Genomic DNA, 21671 nt, shown 5'->3' with positions numbered 1-21671 from the left:
GCTGTGACCATGATGCTAAGGTTGAGGAACTCTGAGAAGAAAGGAAATGAGGTTTCTAGTCCCTGCTAATCCTGGATCCAATATACCACTGATTGCAATGAAAAATATTTGAGGTTTGCTTGATCTTGAGCGGGCAATTAGTTTTGCAAACATCTGCTGCCTGGATTTTTGGACTCTCCTTGGGGACAACAAGCCCCTTCATTCCTCAGTGTACCAACCATGCCACAGGGCTAGATGGTTGACATGGGCATTTGCCCCATCAAGAAAAGCTCCATTTCTCTTGGCTCTCCCAGGAAATCACTGCGGGTGGGTGTGTACAGATGATATCAGGCAATGTTTAACCTAAGACAGAGGTCGGCAAAGTGCTGCAGCTGGGCCAGATGTGACCTTCGATTGCATGCAGCCTGCAAGTTCATTCTTACCCTGACCTGGTGCCCCCTCTTAACATCTGGATCAAGGCACAAGGCACTTGTCTGAAATGCTGCAAGACCTGCATTTCAAGAGATGAGAACCCACACTTGTGTCGTCACCCTTACAAGTGGGGAGACTCCTCAAGCTTGTACTCTTTCCCCCCTTCTTGGGAATGAGTTTAACTGCAGTTTAAAACACCTTCCTGCATTTTTGGACTTCTTTGCTTCTTCCTACCACACCCCACATCCCGTAAAACTGATGAAAAATCCAGGAGAACTCAAAAACGTCCTCACCGCTGTTTGATTGTCGTTGTTTCTAGTAAAAAAAAAAAGGTTGCATTCCTCTTAAGCTTAGATGTTGTTATCTATGACAGAGGCATGAAGACTTAAGAACCGGGCTGTGAAATGCTGGCCAGGATCCCCTTCCAAAGTGTGAGCTGCAAGGGTTCCTGCTTAGTCTGAAAATAGTGACGGGCTCTGCATTTGGGGCTCATTTTTTGTGCACGCATTATTATTATTTGTTTCCTTCAAATTACAATTCGCACACATGCATGAAGACTGCACGCTGCAGCCCAGAAAGCAGAAGAAGACCGAGGCTACGAAGGGCAACAATGAACAAATTAGAAAATATTGTCAAGTACAAGGAGGTGTCGCCGGAGACCAAGACTGAGATCACCCACACTCCTCTATGGCTGTGAAAGCTGGGCAGTAAAGAAAGCTGGCAGGGTAAAAAAAATTATTTGTTTGAGGGTTGAGCTTTGTGGCTACCCTGGACTGTCAGAAAGACAAACAAGTTTGTCCTGGATCAAATCCAGCCTGAACAATCTCTGGAAGTTGAAATGACAAAACGGAGGCTTGCCCTGCTTTTGGGCACATCATGAGAAGACAGAACTTTCTGGAAAAAGACAGTCATGCTGGGAAAGGTAGCAGGAAAAGAGGAGGACCGAATACTGATGGACTGACTCCCCTAAAGGAAGCCACAGGCTTGTGTTGTACAAGAGCTGAGCAAGGCAGTTAAATAGACAGGGTATCTTGGAGATGGCTCATTGATTAGGGTCACCATAGGTCAGAGGCAGTTTGAAGACACATAACAGCAAAAATGCACAAAGACAAAAGACATGCACACAGGGCTTAGCGTGGTTAGCAAGGACCTGAGTTTTGAAGAGATGAACTTCTTCTGACGCATCTGACTTGCCTTCAACCATATCGGAGTTTGTCGCTGGAAATAATTTGCAGGCTTAGAAAGAGAGCGGATAGATGGAAACATTCTCTAACTGCTTGAGCACTGCCTACCTAGCCTTTCCTCAGTCAGGCTGGCTCGGCTTTGCACGACAAAGAGGCCCGGAGTGTTGTGTCAATAGGCCAGGACGGGGCTTTGCAATCAACAGAGCCAGTGCTAAAGATCACGTCGCTGGGGAAAGAGTGCCCTTGAAGCGGGGAGGGAAAACTGGACGATCGGAGAGAAAGCTGTGCCGTGAAGTCTGTCTGTCTGTCTGTCTGTCTCTCTCTCTCTCTCTCTCTCTCTCTCTCTGTGTGTGTGTCTATGAGCAAATACTTTTGAAAATAGTTAGGCTGGTTCACTGCCCCAAACAGCAGATTGTTTGTTCAGGCTAAAGTACTTTGGCACTTAGAAGTACTGTAGGTTGATACCAAGTTAGATTGGGTGCAGGAGACATCCCCAAATGTACCTCATTGCTAACTTAAATACCGTACGCCCAAACGTTTGTGTGCTGCATTCACACTAGTCAGCCAACACCTGTGAAGAACATATCAGTATTGATTCGTTCGTTTAAAACATTTTACCGGCCTTTCTCCTTAAAAAAAAAAAAGACATTGTTAAAAATACAATGTGTAAAAGCTAGGAACAGTAAGTATACAAATATTTAAAAGAAGTAAGCCAAATATTATATTTAAAAGGATAAATAAGATAAGTTCTAAAAACAAATTTTAAAGGAACAAGGCACAATAATCTTAAAAAACACCCTGATGCACAGGTAGCTTGCAGGCAAGGCAAGGCATGGTGACTTGCTCAATTAATAAAAGGATGAAAACATCCGAAATGCCAGTAGATTCCATTTCCATATTTTTCTCCACACAATGAAAAGAAAAAAGTATTTTATAAATACTTGCCGCCAATCATCAGACTTAACCATGGCACAGCTATCTTATGCTTGTGTTTCCTTTCTCCTTTTCCCTTGAATTTTGCAACATTTATAACACGGTACTTATATAAAGGGAAATTTAAAAGAAGAGCGTGTATCAGACTTTGTTCTGGCAATGTGTCTTGAGTGAAGAGAGACAGATGGGAACGGGTTGCTTTTAAAATGTGCTTTTTTTCTCTCCTTTGCTTCTCACGGAGGCCTAGAATAGTGTTACCTCGTGTGGCATAAATAAATGCAGATCCATGCCAAACACATGCTGATATTTTGGTTTCCTCACCCTTTGGAAACATCTCAGTGTGTTGGAGGTGGGTGGATTTGCGAGCTGCAAATAAGTCGGTGTTCGCGGAAGAGGCTGGAGGAAGGACGCTCAACAAAAATGGAATCTTTTCTTTTCCCCCTCTCCTCGGGAGTGTGTATGTGTATAAAACAATTGCCGAGCCAGACGGCGCTGGCTGCCGGCCATCAGACTGGCAGGCCAGATTCAGTGAGCCGTTTTGTCAGGGTGAGAGATGGCCGCAGAAAGGAAGGGGGAGCCGGGAGGTGGTGGATGGATGTCTTTTGAAAATAGGAGGCAGGCCTTCCTCAATAAGAGGCTGATTGCATTATTAACCCAGGAGGGAAGCAAAGGGCAACAGCCCAGAGGTCTTGGTTTCTGGACTGCAGCCCCCAGCCTCCTTTCTCTCTTGTGGCAAAGTCCGAGCAGGTGGTTGTACCTGCGTTACGAGGAGTGTCAATGGGATCTGCTTTTCCCACCTTGGATCTTCCAGACAGAGTGTGCCCTCTGCTCCTCGTTGCCTTCCCGGAGCTTCCGAAATTCTCCCAGAGAGCAGCTGTGGTGGCTGAGGGATTCTGGGCTTTGTTGTTCCAAATATATATATGTATTCCCCACACACACACTTCCAAACTCGGTGTCTGATTAAATGACACCCTGCCCGTAAAAGGCGGTGCTATGCTTTTTGTTGCCTTTAAAGGAGATTTGTGTGTCTCTCTCTGTGTTTGTGTGTTTTCTTGTAACAAGCTGGTGCAACTCTTTCCAAAAGGGTTCTCTTGTTGATTTGCTTTTATATCATCTTGCAGTTGAAACATTTTCCTTCCACATGCTTTCACCAAAGAGGTTTCATTCATGGGGCTGTGACCTTTATTGAATCACTAGAGGGTTACAAAAGGTTTACCAAATACCTTGAAGCTTGCAACTTTTTAGTGGCTCAAAAAAAAAAAAAAGTATCACTCGACACAGAATTTTTCACTTCTGCATTGAACGCTCAGCTACTCTGTTTCCACCCCTGCAATTAGGCTTAATGAGTTCCAATGAATTGGTTGTGCTCTATACAAAGATTCCAGGGAGAAGGTGTTGAATTTATAAAGGGTGTCATTCATTTAAAAGTTCTGTTAGTTGTATGCCATCAAGTTGGAACTAACCTACAGTGACCCTAACAAAGCTTTCAAGGTAAGTAAGATATTTTAGTAGTAGTTTTAAAAGTTCTTCTCCCCCAGTGAGTTTTCACGGGCAGGTGGGGATTTGAACCCTGGTCCTAGTCTCCAGAATTCTAGTCCGTCACTCCATCCGCTACGATTCTACAGATGGTTGCAAGGACTGCTTTTTATAGAAGCTTCTGTGGCTGCTGTGTGAAAGATGCAGACAGATGTGTTTGAAAATACGTGAAGCTGCAAATTTTAGGATAGAGTTTTCCTTTCAGAGGGTATGTTTTGTCTTCTCAAATGTCCAGAGGGGTTCCCAAAGGGTGGCCGAGCATCTCCCTGCTTGTTCCCATTCTGGCCTGGCTTTCCCTTGATCTGTCTTTTGTGGAGAGAAGGGGGTCAGGAGCAAAGAAACGAGAGCCAAGCAACGGGGCAATTTATCTGGATGACCACCATGGGGTGGGGGGGAGTGAGGGTATCTGCTTGAGAGCAGAGGTTGCAGTGACCTTCCCTATTTGTTTCACATTGTGTGATAAATCTCTGCTCCTGCTAGAGGCTGCCTGGGAGGTGGTCTTAAAGATTAAAGCAACACGGCAGCATTGAAAAACCAAGCAGAAAAAAAGACTTGTTTTGCAATGCATCATGAACAGTTCTGGAACGGTTGGTTACTCCTGGCTCCTTGTCTTTAGATCAGGCTTGGGTTGGGCACCCCCTACAAGCAGAGGGATGCCCTGAGGGTGGGGGGAAGACATTGGTCAGGCAGCCCTTTGCATGGCGTGGGGGGCAGTGTGCCCTAACAGAGAGGATGTAGCCACCAGGATAAACTAGGGTGGGTTTTTTTTTGCCCCAGGGCACCCAAATTTGCCAGGTGCTGAAATCTAGAGATGAATCCCACTAATGGATGTTAACAAAAACAAATGGAAACGACTCTCCGCCCTTTTTTACTTTCCCTTTTTTTAAAAGTGTAACAACAACAACAATAATTACATACTGTCAATTCTGACTTATGGCCACCCTTTTCAGGGTTTTCTGGGTAGAGAATACTCTGGAGTGGGTCACCCTTCCCTTCTTCTCGGGGGAGGGGGATCCCTGGGACTGTGCAGCTTGCCCAAGGCCACCCAGGCTGCCTCTTCTCCCAGGAGACACCGTGGGGGAATCGAACTCTCAGCCTGCCGAACTCACTGAGTTGTCTCCAGCCAGCCTTAAAGCATAAAACATTCTCTTCCTTTAAGGGGAAGCCACCTAGTCCATTTTTATTGAGGGTGCTCTGTAAACCAGTGCTTTACAGTGTGGCTTTCTCTCAACCTGAGACCTTTGGAGCACACCTCCCATCATCCCCAGGGCATGCTTGTAGCGGATGATGGGAGTTGTAGATCAACATACCTGGAAGGTGTTGGATTGAGCAAAGCTGGCGTGTCAGATTTAGTAAGAAACTTGCACAATGCCTCCGATTCTCCAGGTACAAAACTTGGGAGTGGGCCATGCCTGAGATCTAACAAACCCCCCATAGCTTTTTTAAAAAATGCCAGAAGCAGAAAGAAAGGAAAGCAGGCTTGATGGATGGCACTTGTTTCATGTTCAGCACAAGGTCACGGCGATCCCATTATCAGCCATGTGGAATAACAGCCAGCACGGGGCGGCTCCCCCATGTGTATATAGGCTATCTCCCTTTTTTTTTGTCCTGCAAATGCCATTGTAATCTGCAAAACTTCTTTCTCCTCCTCCTGTTGGCATTTCATGTGCAGTTAGGTTCCTCTCGCGGAGTCAGAGATTGCAGCAGAGCTGGATTAGGTGAAAAGCAAACGGATAGCTTTGAAAAGGGTGTAAGTCTGAAACAGTAGCAGGATTCAGTTCTTCCATCCAGACAAAGGGAGCAGGAATCTGAGCTGGCACGACGGCTAAACCACAGCTCTGAACAGTGTCTTTTTTTTTTTAATGACAGTTTTCAGCTCCAGCTTTAGAGCAGGAATTCCCAACCTTGGGTCCCCCAGATGTCCTTGGACTACATCTCCCAGAAGCCTTCCCCACTGGCTGTGTTGGACAGGATTTCTGGGAGTTGTTGTCCAAGAACCTCTAGGGCACTGGTTCTTAACCTTGGGTTACTCAGGAGTTTTGGACTGCAACTCCCAGAAGCCTTCACCACCAACAGTCTTGACTGGGGTTTCTGGGAGTTGCAGTTCAAAAGCATCCGAGTAACAAAGGTTAAGAACCACTGCTCTAGGGGACCCAAGGTTGGGAGCCTTAAGAGTCTCCCAAGTCATTTCTTAGGAAGGGGATTTTCAGATTTTGTGGACTACAGATCCCATAATTCTCCATTTTGGCAGTTCCACCTGACAGACAGGCACTTAGGGACAAGCACTGACTTAGTGACCATGCACTGTTGTGATTCGTACCATTTGATGTATGCTTGTCACATCAAAGTAAGAGGATCCTGCCAACGGTCGAATGAAACACTTTCCCTAGCCCTGGATCCAGCTTGTCACCCTTACCTTACTCTGGCACCCCCTAGACGTGTACTACAGAGTCTATCCTCCACAGCCAGCCTAGAATCCAGTGGCTGTGTTGCTTGTCATGGGCGGAATTTGACTCTGAATCCCTTAAAGAGCTATGGATTTGAGTCAGTTGCAATGAGCAGACCTCGATCAAATGCTGAAAAGTGGCTTAAAACTAGTGGGTGTGTTATACACACACGCAGCTCTCCTGTACCTGTAACACACTTGTCTGTGGGCATTTTTGATTTGCGTTTAAACATCTAGTCCCTGCTTTGTACATAGCAGTGAAAGAAATGCATGCTGGAGAAATGTGCAGGATCCCGCTGCACTAATACCGCTTTGAAATGGGTTTTGTCTTCATTCTTCCAACACGGTTGCCCCTCTGTTCATGCAAATGTGTTAAAAGTCCACCCTACGGCCATAAGCTTCTTCAGTTTGGAACAGAGCTAAAGATGAGGGCTCAACAAGTTGAATGCTGAATTAGATAGTTTCAGATGCACTGGCTGATGTTGTGTGGAAGGGCTAGGATATGGAGAGGTGTTATCAGCAGGTCACACCGAGGTCCTCCTCCCTGGGTACCTGCCATGGTCCTGTGGGTGGGGCGCTGCCATTTCCGAGCATCCCCCCCCAGCCCTCCTGCCTCCCGTTGTGCTGTTGCTACCTGCTCAGCTGACCTCTCAAGTAACAGGAGCAAGGAGAAGTAGAAAAACTCTTGATTCACCTTGCTTTGGATGGGCATGCGGATGGAGCCCAGAGGAGCAGGGTAAGCCCAGGAAAAAATTATGCAGCCACCTCACCCTGATTCCAACCATTTAGCTTAATGTTTTGGCCCTCCAGCTTGGCTGATGGGGTAAGGGAGGTCTTTGCCAAGCCTATCCGAGATGCCTGCATTGGGTCCAAGACCTGCATGCAAAGAATATGTTTTGCTGCTAATCTGCAGCCCAAGACCAGCTGCCGGTGAGCTAAGGAGCAGCCTGAGGGTTGGCAGATCTCACTCAGGGTTGGTTTTACCAACTAATAGCCAGTTTCCTGGACCTAGGATTGATTTTCTTCCTAGCCTTACAGATACTGGGATCTGCATGTACAGTAGGTGCTCTACCACTGAGCAAGGTGCCCTGGACAGGAGCTGGCAAGAGTGTGAAGTAGGAGACCTTGTAGAGGAAGAGTGTCTGCTGGAAGCTTCATGCCAAAAGGGTCCACCAACACATGGACCACCCAACCTTCGTTACAGGCCAGGGACTGTGACTCCGACTGGGTGTCGATCAAAGGTCCAGAGCTCCCGTCAGGCAACTGCAAGTGGAACAACGCACTGGGTTGAAAGCAGTAGCATGACGGGGGATTAGGTTTTGCAACGCTTGGTTGGCTTGAGGGAGAACGACTGCAGGCTGGCGTTGGCTGTCGGCCAATCCCCCAGCTAGCTAAACAAGCCAAGCGGCTTCTCTCTCTCTCTCTCTCGGCTCCCAGATAAAAAGGCAGAATCCTGTACGACCAGTTTCCAAATCTGCCGTTCCATCAACTTTCTTCCCCTCATGGCCCAAATGTTCCCGGTAGGTTAAAAGTAATTTGGGGGCAACTACAGTTTTAAAAATCACAGTTGCTTCTTAACAGGCAGCAATGCTTGTGTCAATCCCGGTTGTTGCTGATGGTATGCAAGCCCAAGGAAGTCCTTCTCTGCAGAGCAAAAAAGTTAAATGGTGGCATTTACTGCCGCAAGATTATGCTCTGGAATATGCAGATAGGTGTGGATGGTTATGTGTTTAAGGGCGGTTTGTGCCAGAACTGGGAAATGTTCATCTCTTTTTGGAATGCAGCTCTCAGAATCCCCTAGCCAACATAACTGCTGCCCCTTCTTGACTAGGGGATGATGGGAAGTGCAATCCAAAAGAGGCAGCATTTAACTTTGACTTATTATAAGCATTAGGGACCTGGTGGCGCTACGGGTTAAACCGCAGAAGCCTGTGCTGCAGGGTCAGAAGACCAGCAGTCATAAGATCGAATCCACGTGATGGAGTGAGCTCCCATCACTTTGTCCCAGCTCCTGCCAACCTAGCGGTTCGAAAGCATGCAAATGCAAGTAGATCAATAGGGACCACCTCGGTGGGAAGGTAACAGCGTTCTGTGTCTAAGTCGCACTGGCCATGTGACCACGGAAGATTGTCTTTGGACAAAACGCTGGGGCTATGGCTTGGAAACGGGGATGAGCACTGCCCCCTAGAGTCGAACACGACTGGACACAAATTGTCAAGGGGAAACTTTACCTTTACCTATTATAAACTTGATTTGTTGCCAATGGTAGAATAGTTATTTGATGGCATAATCCTCTCACTCCCTTTTGGAATGGCTAGTTCTCTGTTTTCCATTTTGTTTCGTTGGTGCAAATGTATGTGTTTAAACTGAGTTACCTTTTCTCCAGAGACTCTGGGTATTTTACACATAATTAAAGCCAGCCGAACATACTTAGCAGCAAACGATTAAAGGAGCAGGGACCCAGCCTGTTCACTGCGAGTGCTGTCTCTGTGTTAAAAAACAAACACAGTCTTTTAAAATATTAGCCAGTCTCATGAGCCGAGTGCCAGGCTAGGACCGCCAGGTCTTCTTGGGCTTTTGGGTGTTCCTTGCCCTGCGGTGTGTATGAGATGAACGACGAGAGGAAATGTGTGTGTTGACTTCGGCTCCTTGAAGGAAAGCTGGGGTAATAAATGTAATAACAGGGGATGGCAACATGGCAAACATTTAAAGAAGGAGTGGCCTCACCCTGTCTCTGTTAGTGGTGTCTAAAAAGCAGGTAAAGGTACCTCTTTGAGCGGGGAATTCCACAGAGTGAGGGTGGCCAGGATTGGACCTCGTTTTATTCATCACATTTGTGGTTCTTATTTCCTCGAATGAGCTCAGAGCGGCATACGCACCCTCCCCGTTTTATTTTTCACAACCTCCCTGTGCCAGGGTGTGAGAGACCATGACGGGCTCAGGGCCGGCTGGCCCATTTCATGGCTCCACAGGGAATTATCCCTGACTGTCTAGCTATGACTCTCTAAACCATTTCTGGGAGGTGGCGGGAGATACATGTGGCATCATCTTCTGGGACCCCTCATTATCTTCAGGGCTGGTGGTGGGGAGAGTCACTCTACCAGTGCTGAAGGAAATTGTGCCAGTTTCTATATGGAATGGCAAGAGGAGCCATCTTGGGGGGGGGGTTGCCTCAGACAGCCTGATGTCTTGGGCTGGCCTTGAGCACGAGGATGGAGGGATTCTTGTCCTCGGTCCCAGAAGAAATTGTGGAGCAGTTTCGGCTTCCCAGCTCAGGAGTAATGGGAAGATAACGTGTGGTGGAAAGCACTTCTGGGCAAGGCTGGGGAATGGCCTCTCAAAATGGCCGCCGAGCTTTCCTGATGTTTTCCAAACATGGTTGTCTGAACTTAACTTCAGATTTTGCACCTTTGGATCCCCGTTTTGTATTGTGCAGCAACAAGCTTTGTGGAAACTAATGAAACTGATGATGAGTTATTGGTTTTTATTTCCGTAGTTCAGCCAACTGGTATCCAGTGACCTTAAGGCTCTGGGAAGAAGCTCTTACACCTTTTGCACAGATGGCCAACTCCTCATTCGGCAGGTTATCCATCCCGAAGCGTCAAAGAAGGTATGCAGTGGATGGGTTCAGAATAGCCCCTTGGAAACAGGAGGATGGCCAGTAAGATGCTCAACTTCTGGTCAGTTTCAGCCGATAAATGCGGAGAGCTGCCATCTTATCTTGACACATACCAGTTTCCTCTTGAGGACTAGTCACTCAATGGTCCCAGCTGGATGATGTTACTTTTTTAGACTGGAGTCTGCAGAATTCCCTGGTCAACATGGCCAGTGTAGGCTCCCAAGGGAAGAAGCCAGTCCTCTTCAGTTCAGCAAAGGGGATGTACACGTTGAAAAGTCTGTGTCCACGATGTATTTAATGAATCTGTTTGATGGGCTTGTGGCTGAAAACTCTGTCTAGGTTTCGTAGGCCACCAACCTCCTTTTTTGTAAAAGCCGTCTCTTAAAATATTATGGGGGAGTGTTAACGCATGAAGGACTGTGCTCCAAGAAATGTCATTCTCCCCAATGCCAAGGCAGCCCGGGGCCCTGTGCATCTCGCTTTGGTTTTGAGAAAGGTGGGGTGCGGCCAGGGTGAAATCGGAAGTAAATGTCCAGTGGGTTTTCTTGGGTCCCGGACCCTCGGATGTTACTGTGATCTAGATCTTGGACCACGTCCTAGGACTTGCAGTGTTTCGTATGTGCTGTTCTCATTCCTCCTCACCAGCTTTCTGTCCTGTTCTCGTAACAGAATCTCCTCCTCTCCGACCGCTTCTATTCGTTTTTTGATCTACGCAAAGAATTCCATGAATCCTATCCAAACTCGGCCCCCGTGAAGGATCAGACCATCCAGTCTATGGCAGAATGTATCCTTTTCCCTTGATTTCCTCTAAAGCTGTGTGTGGGTGTGGGTGTGCTGGTACGGTAGGACGAGGCACTGACCAGTGTGGTCTCAGGACAGAATGAGCCCCAGGGGTGGCCTTGGCAGAAATGAAATTTGGGGAAAGACGCAGCAGCAGCATTTCAAGAGATGTTTAGATTTTGCATCGATAGTGTCCCCGATAAGCCTGAAAAGTGGCTGAGATCTCTGGCTGCAAGAGCCAGAGGTTGGCAGTTCAGTTCCCCACTGGGCCTCCTTGATAGAGGCTGGAGTTGGCAATCTATAGGGTCCCTTCCTGCTCTGCAATTCTCAAAGGATGAGGATGTGATCCCTTGTAGTGTAGCCTTTACTTCTTAGTCGCTTGATGCCAGAATGTCACATCCACATGGCAAAGAAAGAGTACAGAAGACCCCAGTTGGGATCAAATGTCCCTGTGGCAGTTCTTATGTGTTCACGTGAATTATTGGGGGGGAATTGCTATTCTCTGAGTTGCACGACAGAGGACAGATCTCCTTCTTCCATGCTGGTTATGACAAGATGGATTCTGGTGGGAGGTGGTGATGAAGCAACAAACCTGGGTCTTCCTTTCGTTTTTCGGATAAACTGTGTCACCTACGTGGTCAACGGAATGAATCGTCTGCTGGAGATCCTCCCTCAGAGCCGTCTAGTCTTGTCGGTGGAGGTTCTACCTCTGGATTTCCTGCACTGTCCTGAGGTTCGAGCTTCCAAGTCCACCTTCCCACTCAGAGCACGGGAAAGTTCATTCTTTGAACTTCAGCTCCCAGGTTTTTGGGTGCTGTCAACCAGAAAAGGGAAAATGTCCAAATTCCAGTGCTGCATCCATAACAAATCAGTTGTCGATATGCTGACATATGCAGCGTCAGAATCATATACAGGGCTCTTGTCGCTAGTGATGTCTGTCCTCCTCTTGCTTTCTTGAACAACCACCACCCCAGATATAGGCTACAGGATCGATGAAACAGAGGAGGATTTTGGAGTCTGGCAAGTGAAGGCCATGGTGGCTATCATTTTCAACCTTCTTCCAGATGCCTGCAGTAAGTGAAAAGCCTCGTTTATTGGAACTAATTCTAGCAAATATATCTGTGCAACAGCATGCTTCTTGCCTGTCTTAGCCAAGGAATGGCATTTTCCTCTGCCACTTCATTTAGTGGTTGAGCATCCGTGGAAGTTCGTGTTACAATGTTTGCCTGTTCTGTGTTTCTGTCATTTGCAGATCATCAGTTTACTGCCCCTGAAACTGTGAAATATAAATATGAAACTGGACCCTGGTAAGAGGTTTTCTCATATGAGAGTGTAACTGCTTTTAGTTCCAAAGGGCTACTTATTTACTTAGATATCTGCTGATGAAACCTGAAGGCACAGTTTCACAAAACAAGTCTCTTTTTAATTGCATTCATGTGACAGAGAACATTAACACTTGGAACAACAACAAAATGCTCCAGTTTGTGCATCCAGGTCCCCAGCAACAGCACCGACATAGCTTGTAGAATTGCAAAGTGGCGAAATGACTGTGAACGGGCAATTGATATTCAGGCTGGTCATGACCACTTGCTTAAGGTTAAAGATACTGCAAGCTTTTGTGGAGATGGTTCCACTTCATCAGGCTGAGCAGCATCACTTCATGGAGAGTGCAGGAAAATTGTAGACAGAAGTCCTAAAATTGATGGTAGATATCGGTGCCAAAATGTCTGTCCAGAGAGGTGATTTCATACCCAGGTTGCAATATTATTTGGGGATAAACATCATCCAAAGCAACGTGGGAGGCGTGGAAAGGACAATCACAGAGTAATGGTCAAACTTGTTGGTTTGAAGAACAGGGTGTAAGGAATGGTGCTCGCAACCTTCAACCACTTTGACTTGTCTTCTGTTTTCCTTCTGCAGTAGTAAGTCAGAAACAGTGGACAGTGAAACAGTAATACGTGCCCGAGGTCTGCCTTGGCAGTCATCTGATCAGGACATCGCCCGGTTTTTCAAAGGCCTTAATATTGCAAAGTAAGCACAGAAGCTCTAGTGTGAAAATGCCTCCAGAAATCGGTGCCCCCACTTTCTTCTTTTCCTCTTCCCTCCTCTTCCCTTCTTCCTTTTGTGTTGTGTCTTTTAGATTGTAACCCCGAGGATCGGGATTGTTTTATTGCTGACCTTTGCAAGCTGCTGGAGGAGCCTTGTTTGGCTCAAGAGTGAGCAGAGAAGCGCTTGTCATCATCATCAGAGAAGATTCTGTTCCTCTCATTATTGTCTCTTTTCCTCTCTCTCCCAGAGGCGGGGTGGCCCTGTGCCTGAACGCGCAAGGAAGGAGAAACGGAGAGGCCCTGGTGCGGTTTGTCAACTCTGAACAAAGAGACCTGGCCCTGGAACGACACAAGCACCACATGGGGAGCAGATACATTGAGGTAGGTTTGGTTCATCACAGATCTGCATGCTTCCCTGTATTGACAGCCCCGTGGATTGTACTAGATAAGGGTAGGCGGTATGTATTGTAAGTAAGTTAAATAAGGCAATTGGTGTGTGAGCTAAGAATATGACGAATGGAGAATGTGTGAATCTTGGCTAGAGATGGGCATGAAACAGACCGCAATGCAGAATGAAACAAACAACCCTCATGAACTGGGCCATTTCATGGTTTATTTCCAGGCACATTGGGGAAATGCATCCTGCCCAGAAGGAAGTGAAATGTCAGACTATGATCTGCATTGACGATTCGTACGCTTTGTGCTTTGTGTCATTTGGGATTTCTGGGAGTGGTAAAAGACCCCCCACCCCAACAGGAGTTAGAGACACCAAACATGTTGTGTGTCCTTCCGTTGACTCTTCTCCCCACTCCCTAGAAATTTGGCAAATACTGGATTGGGGGCATCCAAGTTATAGCAAACCCACCCACCCCACCGGAAAATGCTCTTTAGCAGCTGGCTAAATTTTGCTTTAGATTGTTTTGGTTTAGAGTTTTGCTTTAGGTCATGTACCGTATTTGATCATTTTTGTGTTTTACATTTGCATTGATCAGTTTTGATCTTTCTTTCGTTTCTTGCATGGTGCCTTATATTTTTAATTCTGTCTGGGCTGGTTAATTTTATTAGAATCCTGAAGAAACATTTAAAAAATGTCAACATTTTGAAGCAGTACAGTCTAAGTGTTTCATATGTAATAACACCAGTTGTTTCACTGGTTGCTTCCCTCCCCCTATTTCCTTACTTTGCATCAGGTTTACAAAGCGACTGGAGAGGAATTTCTGAAGATTGCTGGAGGTGAGTTTAATGTTCTCTATTAAATCTACCAAATCTGCCATGAGGTTTGAGTGCTAGAAGTTATGTAACCAAAACATGTGTAGGAAAATTGTATCTATATATCTATTTGAGCCTTCAGGTTAGACTGTTGTACCACATTGTGCATGGGTCTGCCATTGAAGACTGTTTGCCAATTGCAGATTTGAATACAGCTGCAAGAATACTAACTGGGAGCAAACATATTATGATGATGCTTCCGTTTTACCAACTGAATTGGTTTCCAGTCTAGGTTTGATCCAAATTCTAATCAGTGGCTAGATCCTTCTGTATTGTTTGGCATTGTACAGAATCACGTTCCCCTCTGAACTTTCCAAATAATGTTTATTCTATCTGATTTATATTGCTTTGTCATCTTGCGGCTTCTAGACTGATTATGGATGAGATCAGACAGCAATAAAGGATCATATCTGATCGTGCTGGAAAGGAATTGCTCCAGCTTTGCTCCAGAAAAGAGTAGCTGCTTTGCAATCTCCTGTACATCATCTGGTCACCAGAAAACATCTTGTGCCAGACCAGGCCACCGCTGGTCCAAAACAGAAGCTATAACACCCCTCTTATCACATCCTACGTCTTATTTATCTCTGTAGGCTATTTGTTCTTCTTTCTAAACCACCCTGGAAAAGCAATTGGAACACTGGCTTACAGGGAGATATAAAAATTGCCAATACCTTATTTTTCTGTGTATAAAATGACACTTTTTCCTAAAATATTTAGATGAAAAAATGAGGGTCATTTTATACACGGAGAGGGGGAGGGATCAAGGCGTTTTGATCCCTGCCTTCTCCCACCACTTTTTGCTAAGAAAGTGAAGGGGGAAAGCACCCCCCCTCCACTTTCTTTGCAAAAAGTGGAGGGGAAAAGCAGCTTTTTGCAAAGGAAGTGGGGGGGGAGCAGGAATCAAACTGCTTTGATCCCTGCCTTCCCCCACCACTTTCTTGCAAAGAAAGAAATGTTGGGTTAGGAAAGGGAAGGTTTCTTATACATGGTAAAATACGGTAATACCTGGTGGATCCTGCAGCAAAATGTTGCAGTGCATCCCACTTCCGTTCATTTCTAACCCTTTCCCAGGTTGCTCCATTCCTTCACAGCTTGCATAGCTGCACAGGAAGCATACTGCTCAGTCCTCCTTAGACCAATTCTTACCACTCCCCACTTAGTGTATTTCCCCCTGGTGTGTGTGTGTGTGTGTGCACGTGCTTGTGTGTGTACGTTCACACTTCCAGAAGCTCCTGCAAGCCTGACGACACCTCCCCATTCTAAATAAACTGGGACATTTAGAGAGTGCTGTTGATATATGGTGTAAGAATAAATTAAAAAGGAAGAAGGCGAATTTCCGAAGGACCTTTACCTTCAGGTTTAGCTGTGGCATTCTGGTTTCGTTACAGCCTGGCTCGGGGTTGTGCAGCTGGGATGGAGTACATGTGACATCGTCCCCAGCCGGGACAGCCACTGGCATGATAGAAGCTGTAGGCTCATATACCTGCAGTCACCTGTTTGGGCAAAGCTTCATGACGAGGCTTAGAAATGCCCCGCGCACGGGGTGGGGTGGCAGCCGAGCAGCTGTTAGTTGGAGACTTCTAAAAACTTTGGATCACGCTGCATATTGTAATAAACCGGCTGCATTAATTGATCTAAAAGCGAACCCACATGTTTTTCGTCAAACAGCAGCTACAAAGTTTTGCAAATTGAGGATCAGTTTGCTTTTTAAAAAAAACTTAAGCGGCAAACATTTTTGCCATGTTCTAGGCACGTCCAACGAAGTCGCCCAGTTTCTCTCCAAGGAGAACCAAGTCATCATCCGCATGCGGGGCCTTCCCTTCACGGCCACGCCCGAGGACGTCCTGAGCTTTCTGGGGCCGGAGTGCCCTGTTACAGGAGGGAAGGAGGGGCTCCTTTTTGTCAAATATCCGGACGGCCGGCCGACGGGAGACGCCTTTGTCCTGTTTGCCTGTGAAGAGTATGCGCAGAACGCACTTAAGAAGCACAAGGAGATCCTCGGGAAGCGTTACATTGAGCTCTTCCGAAGCACGGCAGCCGAAGTCCAACAGGTTGTTGCCCTTGACTCCGTCTAGTTCCTTACCTCCTCTTAAATTTCTCCCTGTCCCCCCCCCATCTCACATCCTTCCTGTGATGGCCGCCAAGGAGTTCGTCCCAGTCTCTCCATTTCACGGCAAAGAATCGATGCAAAAAAAAAAAAAAAAGCACAAGAATTTGACCTAGCATGGAGGGCGCCTGCATTGTAGGGCAGGGTGTAGAAAAGGGGGTTCCTCTTCTGTGGGTCTTCTGGCCCATTCTGTGCCCCCATCATCTGCCCTCCTCCCTCTGGGGCCACCACTCAAATTGGGGTGGGTGGGTGTCCTGCCAAAATCCGCCATAGAAAAGCCGCTTCCCACCCTTACCCAACTTTACATTGGATTATCTCGGTTTGCTACCGGTTTCGGCCGCTAACTGCTGCAAGCAAGCAAAATGGTTGCTTTAAATGGGATTTCCCCAGGCTGGCTTTTAAAATTCAGCAGCACGTTTTTTGGGGATGTGCCTTCCGTGGCTGCAAAAAAACAGCCATGTGGTCCCGCAGGTGTCACCTGTGTGGGTGTAGAAAATGCATCAATCCACAAATGAGTTTAAAGGTTATGTGTTGATTATTGTTCTTCAGGATATCCTGTACTGATGCATTTGAGAGCATGTCAACTAAGGACACAGAGAGGGGCTTTTTGGTGGCTGCTCCGAGGCTGTGGAACTCCCTTCCACTGGAGGCTAGGTTGGCTCCCTTCCTGTCATCCTTCCTCTGACAGGGAAAGACTTTTGTTTTCAATCACGTTTGTAGCAATTGAAGGGGTCACATTTAGAAAGGCGCTGTCCACATGGGGTGCTGCCCTATTCTATTTTCACTCATCGTGGTAGGCTCTTAAATTCTTTTCCAGTTTCTTAATTTAGTTGTTGTTTAAATATAATTACATGCTTCACTGAATCTTTGAAGTATTATTGGCCAGAATACAATTGAACATTATTATTTACATTGTCATAAGAGTAATGGTGCGACTTGGAACAGTGAATAATCAGTCCTTAGTTCCCAAATGAATTCCTAGCCATGCATACATTGTATGACTCAGCACATGACTATGAAGCCAGTGGGGATTCATTAATTAGTGGTTATTCACAGGTGGAAGATGTTCAGGGATTTTTTTGGTTACAGCTCCCAGAATTCCACAGCCCAAGTGGCTGCTAGTGTTGAGTTTCTGAGAGTGGCGGTCCAAAACACCCAAGTGTTTCCCATCCCCAGATTAGGCATCCTTCAGTCTCGAGAGACGATGGTCACATGCTCTGTATGGAGGATGTGGAACAGCATCTTGTGTGGCTGAGAAGGCCAATTCGAGAGTGACCATCCCTTCCACACTGAAGACAGACGCAATCTGTTTCCTGTCCAGCTCCCTGATTTTTCTGAGTTTGGGACTGCCTCTTCACCTCGGCCTGCTGGACAAGGGTCTCTTCAAAATGGGAGAGGCCATGATGCACAGCCTGCCTCCAAGCCGAACACTCAGATGTCAGGGTTTCCCATCTGTTGTGGTCCATTCCTAAGGCCTTCAGATCCCGCTTGCAGATATCCTTGTATCGCAGCTGTGCTCTCCCTCTGGGGCGATTTCCCTGCACTAATTCTCCATACAGGAGATCCTTTGGAATCCGACCGTCAGCCATTCTCACGACATGCCCAAGCCAACGTAGACGTTTAGGTAGACATAGATGTTCCCATCCCCAGTTAGAAGTACTGTATATTGATGGCGCTAATCAACTAAAAGTGGTGGAGCCCCTCCTTGACAGCAGCTGGTCTCTCCCTGGCCTTAATGTATGATTCTCTTTATAGATTAGGTTCTCTGTATTCTGCCCGGCTGAAGTGAGCAACCGGATGCTCTCTAGATGTTTTTGGATTGCGCCCACGGTCCGCAAAGACAGTGGCTGGGGTTTCCGGCTGTTGTGGTCCAGAATTTCCGGAGGGCATGAGGTTTCCGATGCCTGCCCCCATTCCCAAGGAAAAAGAGGGCCTGCCTGTTTAGGCAGGAGTCATGCTGTTGGCAGTTGCATTTCTGGATTCTAAAAGCAAGTTGTGGTCTTGGGGTGTCTGATGTGGACCAAGACCTGGAGGTGGGGAAAGGGGCATTTCCACCCACCCACCCACCCACCCACCCTTAGCGCCTTGCATTTGTCTCCATCCTGATCAAGCTACCTCTGTGTGCTGTTTGGAGCGCAGGTCAGATTTTGCCCTATGTAAATCATCATCATCATCATCGTCAAAATCACGGTGATGCAATTCACATCTCAGCTAGAGGGGTGATTCTCCCCTTCTGTGGGGTAGTGATTCCACAATGTGATTTTTAAAAAAAACTTTGACAGGACCCACTCACTGTTTTTGAATTTTCATGGCTGACTTGTTGTCCATCACGTGTCCAGATATTACAGCTGTCTGCGTTGGGTCCTGTGCACCTTGACTCAGAGAAGTGAAGAAGCCATTTGCTGCCCTGCCTCAGGCAGCCAAATGCCTTGGGCTAGTTCTCCCTTAGCCTGAGCTGTGCTTGTCATGATGATTTAGGTGGTTTCCATAAAGCCCACCTTGAAAAAGGCGACCATTCTCCTCCTGCTAAGGGTGCTTTTCTCCTTCTCCGCCAACAGGTCCTCAACAGGTACATGTCGACCCCGCTCATCCCTACGCTTCCGACGCCCATCATTCCCGTCATCCCACCTCCCTACGCCATTGCTGCTGGCAGTGTCCGAGACTGCATCCGACTTAGGGGTTTGCCTTACACCGCTGGGATTGACGACATCCTGGAGTTCATGGGAGAGGCGACTGGGGACATCAAGCCGCATGGAGTCCACATGGTTCTGAACCAGCAAGTAGGAGAAAGCACTAGATGATAATGTTGCAGGTTTTGAATTCCTGGCTAAATTCCTCTTATTCTGGGCAGGAGAAGTGCAGGGGTTCACAGAGCAGAATACCTTGTAAGTCCCCCAAAATAGTCCACTCCTTTTCCTCATCAACTGGCACCTACAGCCTCAACAACAGACTCTGAGACATTAGTAAGAGAAAGAATTTTTAAAAACTCATTGCTTTACTTACAGTTGTAAACAGACCAAACAGCAAACTGACGAACATGGCTGTCTTTCAGCAACAGACGTCAATAAATTCGGTGCTTCCAACAGACTACAAAGGGAGGGGAAAAAGACACTGAGCAGAGAGGCGGGGCTCTCTTTGAATTTAGAGGCAGGAAAGGAACTATTGGTTAGTAATGGATAGATTGACAGCCAGCCCAGTCCAAAAAGGCCTCTCCCAGCTAATCCTACTAAAGACAAGCATGCAAGGCTGCAAAAACTCTGCAATGTTTGAGTGCAAGGCAGAGCCGGACCAATTCTCTGTCTTGAACTACAACTCCCAATATCCCCTAGCCAGCCACTGTCATCTTTTGAGTAGGAAGTAGAGCTAGAAAATTTACCTCTTTTTTTTCTTTCTTTTCGAGACTTCAGCTCCTAGGATTCCTCAATCCACCACAACCCTGGTGGCTGAAGGAATCTGGGAATTATAATTTGAAAAGATTACTTTTTCAAACTCCGAGTGAGAAAGAACGGGACGATGGAACGGAGACAGGTTCTGGCTGTCAGAGGAGCAACTGCAGGGTCCCATAACTTGAAAGGGAAGAGGGGGGGATAACGCTGACTGTCGACACCGTTAGTCTTTCTCAGTGCGCCTTCTTGAGTAGCGCTAGAGGGATGAAGGAGGGGTGTCGGTTGAGTAAAGAGCTAAATAAAGGGGATTCTTTTCTTTCTGTCATCACTTCCTGCTTATCAAGTCCATACAAAGTACTGTACAGTGTAATTCTTGCATTTTGAGATACGCTTGTACAAAATTGGGATACCTTTTTTTAAAAAGAAAAACTGGACAGTAAAGGAGTGCGTTTGCCAGTCTTCCAAGGGGAACGTTCCTTTCTTACTGAATAAATATACAAATGCAGATGTGAAAATGAAATGCTAAGGGAGAAATGCAATTCAATGGCGCAGGAAGGTTTTCTGCTTTATTGATTTAAACGAGTCCATCCAGTCGGCGGTTTCTGTGTGCCTATTAAACATGGCCGAATGCACTGCAAAGCAGGCATATCCTTCTACCATTGATAAGGTGGTGAACTTTCTTAAGATTATTTTGTGTGTGGCACGCACGTCTCTGTAATAGTTATGAATTTAGGAAGTAGGTTCGGGAATAGTGCTGGAAGATATATTCTTAAACTTTGTTTCAGAAGCCCCTGGAGCTGGCTTTTATGTGTTAGGGGCTGCCTATAAACGAGCACAAAAGTTCTCAGGGACCTAAGGACGGAATAACCGTAAGGATCCGGTCTACCTATAGATCTAGAACAAAAAAAATAACAGAGGAAAGCTCCTGTCCTTTTTATCTGCCCTCCTCCCCTCAAGGCAGGACAGTTGCTGTGTGTGTTTGCGCTCTGTTCCAGCACTGTTAACCAGATCTTTGGGAAAACACAAGTCTTTTACTATGGTGGAAAAGCCCATTTAGGGAATGTGTAGATCCATATGGAAAGTACTTGACATCCGGATGTTTTGGACTACAAATCCCAGAACCTCTTGCCCTTGGCCATGCTGACTCAAGCTTCTTCTGGAAGGGAAACGTGAAACTTCTTGAGGTTTCCTCATCTAGATTTCCACTGTTGGGTTTCAGGGCCGGCCATCCGGTGATGCTTTTATCCAGATGAAATCTGCAGACCGTGCCTTCCTGGTGGCCCAGAAATGTCACAAGAAGATGATGAAGGACCGCTATGTGGAAGTCTTCCAGTGTTCAGGAGAGGAGATGAATTTTGTTTTAATGGGTGGCACTTTAAATCGTAGTGGCTTGTCCCCACCGCCATGTAAGTTACCATGTAAGTCTCCAGTTCTTCCACTCTCTTTCTGGGCTGCTAAACGGCGGGCATGCTGGTAGGTGCTTGAACCTGATGGTGGCCTTGCCCTCTCTCGTCTCCGGCGCTAGCCATAATCTGCAATCATCCTACCTTGGGCAATGGGCTGGGTTTGGAAGCTGGACCCAAAATTGGATGTGATTTGAAGGCATTTTTCTTTAAGACTGTCAAACGCTTGAAGTATTTTAGTTGGTTAATCAAATTCCTTTGAACTACTGGCTTATTTGTAAATGTAGTTAAAGGGGTCTGTTAACAGAACCTCAATGAGTGTACCTTCTTTTCTTTTTCCTTTTTTTTAACATTGTTTTAAAAATCAGAAATAAAAGTTAAAAAAGAGGAACTTAACCTGCTTCTAGCTGTTGATCCCAGCTACCCTAAACCTGCTCAATCATTAGCATTTACATACGGGTTGATCTCCTACTATCCATTCATTCAGTAAAGTAAAGATAAAAGGTTCCCCTTGACATTGAGTCCAGCCGTGTCCGACTCTAGGGTGCG

The 21671-nt window shown here is 46.5% G+C and overlaps 1 protein-coding gene across 2 annotated transcripts in view; it reads left to right on the top strand.

The window, feature by feature from the left end:
* Positions 1-21671, top strand: part of ESRP2 (epithelial splicing regulatory protein 2) — a 49716-nt gene that overhangs the window by 14095 nt on the left and 13950 nt on the right. For both annotated transcript variants that reach the window (XM_020805736.3, XM_020805737.3), the window contains exons 4-13: positions 10007-10120; positions 10799-10913; positions 11884-11982; positions 12162-12216; positions 12830-12940; positions 13206-13338; positions 14148-14190; positions 15976-16277; positions 18892-19113; positions 20939-21137. In XM_020805736.3, coding sequence (XP_020661395.3) covers positions 10007-10120; positions 10799-10913; positions 11884-11982; positions 12162-12216; positions 12830-12940; positions 13206-13338; positions 14148-14190; positions 15976-16277; positions 18892-19113; positions 20939-21137 — 1393 coding nt within the window. The remainder of the gene's footprint in view (positions 1-10006; positions 10121-10798; positions 10914-11883; positions 11983-12161; positions 12217-12829; positions 12941-13205; positions 13339-14147; positions 14191-15975; positions 16278-18891; positions 19114-20938; positions 21138-21671) is intronic.

Source organism: Pogona vitticeps, chromosome 10 (assembly GCF_051106095.1).
Source record: "Pogona vitticeps strain Pit_001003342236 chromosome 10, PviZW2.1, whole genome shotgun sequence".
In the NCBI taxonomy this organism is placed as follows: Eukaryota; Metazoa; Chordata; class Lepidosauria; order Squamata; family Agamidae; genus Pogona; species Pogona vitticeps.
This window is presented reverse-complemented; position numbering and strand designations above follow the sequence as displayed.